Source organism: Bos indicus x Bos taurus, chromosome 1 (assembly GCF_003369695.1).
Source record: "Bos indicus x Bos taurus breed Angus x Brahman F1 hybrid chromosome 1, Bos_hybrid_MaternalHap_v2.0, whole genome shotgun sequence".
Taxonomy (NCBI): domain Eukaryota; kingdom Metazoa; phylum Chordata; class Mammalia; order Artiodactyla; family Bovidae; genus Bos; species Bos indicus x Bos taurus.
The window spans coordinates 64,005,557-64,012,485 of record NC_040076.1 but is presented as its reverse complement, the minus strand read 5'-3'; the positions used below and the strand labels follow the sequence as shown (position 1 = coordinate 64,012,485).

General features: G+C 41.8%; 1 protein-coding gene across 6 annotated transcripts in view; it reads left to right on the top strand.

Moving 5' to 3' along the window:
• The first annotated feature begins 4,242 nt into the window (after positions 1-4,242).
• Positions 4,243-6,929, top strand: part of TMEM39A (transmembrane protein 39A) — a 29,151-nt gene continuing 26,464 nt past the window's right edge. For 4 of the 6 annotated variants that reach the window (XR_003508630.1, XR_003508629.1, XM_027527123.1 and 1 more), the window contains exons 1-2: positions 4,243-4,548; positions 5,690-5,876. Coding sequence is in view for 4 of the 6 variants with exons in the window: in XM_027527123.1 (XP_027382924.1) it covers positions 5,764-5,876 (113 nt within the window). In the remaining 2 variants the exon portion in view is untranslated. The remainder of the gene's footprint in view (positions 4,549-5,689; positions 5,877-6,929) is intronic. The other 2 variants (XM_027526812.1, XM_027526896.1) reach the window with 2 other exon arrangements.

The following is a 6,929-nucleotide window of genomic DNA, read 5'->3' as shown; positions in this document are numbered from 1 at the left end:
TCTCCAACACCACAGTTCAAAAGCATCAATTCTTCAGTGCTCAGCCTTCTTCACAGTCCAACTCTCACATCCATACATGACCACAGGAAAAACCATAGCCTTGACTAGATGGACCTTTGTTGGCAAAGTAATGTCTCTGCTTTTGAATATGCTATCTAGGTTGGTCATAACTTTTCTTCCAAGGAGTAAGCGTCTTTTAATTTCATGGCTGCACTCACCATCTCCAGTGATTTTGGAGCCCAGAAAAATAAAGTCTGACACTGTTTCCACTGTTTCCCCATCTATTTCCCATGAAGTGATGGGACCGGATGCCATGATCTTTGTTTTCTGAATGTTGAGCTTTAAGCCAACTTTTTCACTCTCCACTTTCACTTTCTTCAAGAGGCTTTTGAGTTCCTCTTCCCTTTCTGCCATAAGGGTGGTGTCATCTGCATATCTGAGGTTATTGATATTTCTCCCGGCAATCTTGATTCCAGCTTGTGTTTCTTCCAGTCCAGCGTTTCTCATGATGTACTCTGCATATAAGTTAAATAAACAGGGTGACAATATACAGCCTTGATGTACTCCTTTTCCTATTTGGAACCAGTCTGTTGTTCCATGTCCAGTTCTAACTGTTGCTTCCTGACCTACATACAGGTTTCTCAAGAGGCAGGTCAGGTGGTCTGGTATTCCCATCTCTTTCAGAATTTCCCACAGTTTATTGTGTTCCACACAGTCAAAGACTTTGGCATAGTCAATAAAGCAGAAAGAGATGTTTTACTGGAACTCTCTTGCTTTTTCCATGATCCAGCGGATGTTGGCAATTTGATCTCTGGTTTCTCTGCCTTTTCTAAAACCAGCTTGAACATCAGGAAGTTCACGGTTCACATATTGCTGAAGCCTGGCTTGGAGAATTTTGAGCATGACTTTACTAGCGTGTGAGATGAGTGCAATTGTGTGGTAGTCTGAGCATTCTTTGACATTCCCTTTCTTTGGGATTGGAATGAAAACTGACCTTCTCCAGTCCTGTGGCCACTGCTGAGTTTTCCAAATTTGCTGGCATATTGAGTGCAGCACTTTCACAGCATCATCTTTCAGGATTTGGAATAGCTCAACTGGAATTCCATCACCTCCACTAGCTTTGTTCATAGTTATGCTTTCTAAGGCCCACTTGACTTCACATTCCAGGATGTCTGGCTCTAGGTCAGTGATCATACCATTGTGTGATCATATTCATAAAATGAATATAGTGGAGAACAATTATAGAAACTCTAATAAAATAGCTTGCTGCTGCTGCTGCTAAGTCACTTCAGTCGTGTCCGACTCTGTGTGACCCCATAGATGGCAGCCACCAGGCTCCCCCGTCCCTGGGATTCTCCAGGCAAGAACACTGGAGTGGGTTGCCATTTCCTTCTCCAAAGCAGGAAAGTGAAAAGTGAAAGTGAAGTCGATCAGTCGTGTCCGACTCTTCGCGAGTCCCAATCACTTCATGCTATAAGGTCTTTGAAATGAAAATAAATCATATTTTCTGCACCTTTATAATGTTTATATTTGAAGTGAGAGATCGAGAGGTAAGTGAGCCCTCTACACAGGAGGAATAAGGTACACATGAATTTAAATATTACTTGTTTCATTTACTTAAGTGGTAAGATTTTATTTCCAGTGGTTGCTACATGAGTGAATGAGTGCTAGAATTCTCCTGGGAATTAGGAAAACCACAGACTTCTAGGCCTTTGCCATGGTCACTAATTTAAAATGCAAACACTATAGTTTACTAAAAGACCCTCCATGTTCAAGCTTATTGTGTCTTCAAAGTCATTTCATGCTCACCATAATCTGGCTATACAGTTTTACACTGAATTTTTCACACATACCAAGTTCTAACCCAACTTAGAATCTCTGCCTAAGTTTTGTTTTCCATCTGGATTGTTTTTCTCTCTCATCCTGGCATCTCTGGTTCCTTCCCAACATTCAAGTTTCTGCTGAAAGGGCATTCCTTCAGACAGATTCCTCTCAAAACAGCACCCTAATTTTCTACCTTACCCCCTTATTTGTCTAGTTCATAATACTTAAAAACAGTATTTAATTGATATTAAGTAACTGTGTCTCTAAGAATATAAGCTTCAGGAGGGCAGTTACATATCTTATTCAGAAGCACAGTGCTTGGAACATAGTAGGCACTAAATAAATAATTGCTGAATGAAAGATGAACACTGGTGAGCCGATGGAAAAGCGGCAAAGAATTTCAGAGTACCAAGCAGTAGTTGATACTGAAAAGAAATGTATCATAAGCCTACAGGTGAATACAATGGAAATATGTAATCATCTATATTGCATGAAAGAAAGCTCTGTAGCACACAAGGACAGTAGGAATACTTGGGAATATTACTAACTCTAATGGTTCCGATATTGTTCATTCTGGCTGTAAACTCTGGGTCTGTCACTTACTAGCTGGATAATATTAGCTAGGTTTCAACAAGTTATTTTTCCTACCTTCAGTTTTCTCTGTAAAAAACAGGAATACTATAAAAACATTGAGATTTAAATCAAATATGTAAAGCTATTAGTCTAGTGTCTGGCACCAAACAAAAAAAACCTCTCAGTAAAGGTTAACTAATCATATGCTGGATAAGGTTTTCTCTTAAGATGCTTAAAATCTGCAAAGTGAGAGATCTCATGCCAAGTGTTCCGTTGATACTCTTCCTCTTCTGCTAACACCAAAATATAGACAGTTTCTGAATTCACTACTGATGTTGCCCTCTTTTTTACCTTTCTGTCGAACACTTCCTTTACTAGTAATAGGAACTTATTCTCCCACAAACTCCCTATTCATCCTTGCAGTCTTGTCTTTTAAACCCCAAGTTCTCTGTGAAGATTTTCTTGGGACTGACACCACCACCATTGCACAGAACTTATTACCCTGTCTTGCCTGTTATCTCTGGACCTTGGACATACTTTTTATGTTACATTTATTGTAATAAATTGTAATTTTCCTGGTGTCTTGTCTCTTCCACTAGACTATGAGCCCTTTTTGGTATTCACTTTTGTAACTTCAGCATCCATTTAGTACTTTTCTCAACATACAAGAAGCTCACGACTGGCTGCTGAAGCACAACTGCGTCCTGATCGCCTTCGCTTAGCAGTGACTTTAAATGATGTCTCCTATAACCTCAGATATGCAGATGACACCACCCTTATGGCAGAAAGGGAAGAGGAACTCAAAAGCCTCTTGAAGAAAGTGAAAGTGGAGAGTGAAAAAGTTGGCTTAAAGCTCAACATTCAGAAAACAAAGATCATGGCATCCGGTCCCATCACTTCATGGGACATAGATGGGGAAACAGTGGAAACAGTGTCAGACTTTATTTTTCTGGGCTCCAAAATCACTGGAGATGGTGAGTGCAGCCATGAAATTAAAAGACGCTTACTCCTTGGAAGAAAAGTTATGACCAACCTAGATAGCATATTCAAAAGCAGAGACATTACTTTGCCAACAAAGGTCCATCTAGTCAAGGCTATGGTTTTTCCTGTGGTCATGTATGGATGTGAGAGTTGGACTGTGAAGAAGGCTGAGCACTGAAGAATTGATGCTTTTGAACTGTGGTGTTGGAGAAGACTCTTGACAGTCCCTTGGACTGCAAGGAGATCCAGCCAGTCTATTCTGAAGGTGATCAGCCCTGGGATTTCTTTGGAAGGAATGATGCTAAAGCTGTGACTCCAGTACTTTGGCCGCCTCATGCGAAGAGTTGACTCATTGGAAAAGACTCTGATGCTGGGAGGGATTGGGCGCAGGAGGAGAAGGGGACGACAGAGGATGAGATGGCTGGATGGCATCACTGACTCGATGGACGTGAGTCTGAGTGAACTCTGGGAGTTGGTGTTGGACAGGGAGGCCTGGCGTGCTGCGATTCATGGGGTCGCAAAGAGTCGGACACGACTGAGCGACAGAACTGAACTGAACCTTCCCCATCTGTAAAAAGGGAATTGATAATTTGAACACGGTTGTTACTAGGAGTCCATGAGATAACAGGAAGGACCCTAGCATGCTGTCCGCATATCGTCGGGGCTTGGTGACTTAGGATAAGGGAGGAAATACTGTGCTGAGTGCTGGGTGGGGAAGAAGAGATCGCGAGACCCATGAAGAAGGCGAGTTCCACTGCGCAGGTGCACGCAAAAGTGGTCAGGGTGCTCACTCCCCGGGCTCCTGTGTAGTTCCGGGGGCCTGTTTGCCGTTCCTGGGGCGGCCGGCCGTCGCCGAGCTGACGTCATCGGCGTGCGCTGCCACGTCTGCTCAGCTCCGCGGTAATGGAGGCTGAGGATGAGTGCTGACGGGGCTGGCCTCTGCTTGTAGCTTTGGCTCTGGCTCTGACTCTGGTACTGACTCAGGGTCTGGGTCTGGCAGCCCGAAGCCGGGACACCTTTTCTCGACTCTCCGGGAGGGGACAACCCACAGACAAGCAACTGGTTTGCAGCGCCTCAACGTGGGCAGGGAGTTCTGTTGCTTGGGGTCTAGCTGGAAAACCGCCGCCTCCTCCCAGGGATCCCGCCCCGCTGGCCTGGCCTCCTCCATGCGTGAGTATATCCGAGCTGCCGCGCTGTCCGATTGTCCCGGGCCTGCTTCGGCCCTCCAGGTTGCGCGGCGGGGACCGCTTTGTCGTCCCCTCATAGAGGCCAGTCTGTTGAAGTTTGTGTTCTCTCGCTGCCCACCTTCCACCACCCCATCCCCTCGCCTTCTTCTGTCCCAATTTTTTGCTCTACACTTTTCTTTTCCTTTGCTCGTCAATTGAGCAAGGACCAGCTGCCCTTACATCCAGTGGTTTGAATGCTTTGTCTCACTTGACGTTTGTTAGTCTGCAGCCGAGAGCTGTTAGGAATAGGGAACAGAATATCTGCTGTAACGTTTTGAAAACCAGGGTTTTTCCATGGTGTCATTCTTCAGTTTTTAAGTTGTATTGTTCAGGAAGCAGATTTCTTGGTATTCATATTGACAGAACCATAATTTTTCCATAGATTAATGAAGGCACAGTTTCTTTTTATTGAGGGTCTTTATGTATTACTTTTAATCCTGCAGTTTCAGTAATTTCTAAACGATTTTACATCAGTTTTTCTGGAGTGGTCATCCCCTTGATCTCTTTACAGTATTTTCACTCTAACATATGGAGATAGCACTTGAACAGGTTTACTTTTAAAGAGTTAAAGGACCTTCTGATGTACTTTAACCCATCTTTGTCAGTTCTGACAACTGCCTCTGTAGGACAAGGAGTGCTTTTTTGTGTGATGAGGAAACAGACTCAGAGGTTAAATGCCTCAGAGTCAGATAACAAATGATAGAGCTGATCTCAGAATCTAGATCCCCTGATAACAAAACCTAACATTTTGGACAGTGCTGATTCTCTTGTATTTCAAGGGGCTTACTGTCTGTATTGAAACTGTATATATTCAGTGTTTCTTGTAAACTGATGGTAAAATCTTTCATGTAGAAGAAGTCTACTGATGAAAGACACAAATGTGACTTCCCTAATGCTGAACAAAGCTTAGGACTTAGGCTTCTGACCCACTGTAGTCTTGAGTAGTCCTTTCATTAGAATGAAGTCAGCGATAGACATTGGGAGCATTCTTTTACAAGGTCTGCTTACTCAGTTTTTCTGGTTGTTTTGTTACATTGCTACTTTAAAGATAGCAAACTGATATTTAAATGTCTCTTTTTGTTCAGCGTTGAAACAGGCTGACAACCATTAACCTGGGTTGCAACTATAGGTGGCACTGGAAGCAGACTGGTTCCCGGACATGCCCGGTGGAAGGAGGGGCCCTAGTCGGCAGCAGCTAAGCCGTTCAGCTTTACCTTCTTTACAGACTTTGGTTGGAGGGGGCTGTGGCAATGGAACAGGCCTGAGGAACAGGTAAAGAAGAAATAAGACAATTTGTAATATTCTATGATTAGTAAGGCTGATACAGAAGTCATCATACTATTCAGATATTTGCTTATCAGGATTATTTTTTAACACTGAAGTAGAAACCCTGACCCTAAAAACTGGAAGCTGAGTATTTCAGAATACTTTGGAGGTAGAAAGTTGTGATGCCCACAAAATAAAAAAAGGCTGATTCATACTTACGGCCAATAATCCAAATTCTAGTTGTCACCTTTTATTTAGCTATTAAAAGAAGGTAGAAGTGAATTACAGTTCAAGATGAACGTGATGGTTTACTTTCTAGGGTTCTTTTTCAAGAAGGGCAAATTAAAGCTATTGGTTAACATGAGATTCTAAAATTGTCATATCCCATCAGGGGTCTTAAAAATTACTTTGTTCAAAAAGTTGAATAAACTTATCAGCTCTAGCCTAAACATTTTAAGATTTGTGTTATATTGCATGAGAATAAAGAATTTGATTTTCTTAATGGAAATTTATCTCTGTTCCTAATTTTCAAAAATTAGAATGAATTATTTTTTAAATTATCCTGAATAATTTATCAGGAGGTTTGATCATGTCGCAGTAGAAAGAGATGGTTTTTACTAGATTGTTTGGTCAAGATAATTTTTTTTTTTTCCTATTTCCTATCTGAATAGTGTTTTCTCTGGCCTGGATTCTAATGTTCACAGCTAGCAGTTGGTACTACTCTTGTCTTTTTAGGCTCTCCTGATGTTATTTGTTTACCTCTTTCTTTCTGACCTTCCACCCCAAGCTCTACTCAGTCTTCAGAGTCAGTTCTGATCTTGTCATTTCAGTGGGGCTCTCCCTGAAGTTCCAGTTTGAAGGGATTTTTCCAGTCTCTGATTCTCATTAATTTTCAATCCAAATTTTGTATCTACATATGTAGACAGAGTACTTGTAATTTATTCTAGAGTAATACTTTTACTCTCCTGTTCTTGTGGATTTCCTCATTTTAAAAATGATAATACTTTCTGTTTCATAAATACTTTCTGCTTGGAAATAAATGAAGTAGTAAATTGCAGT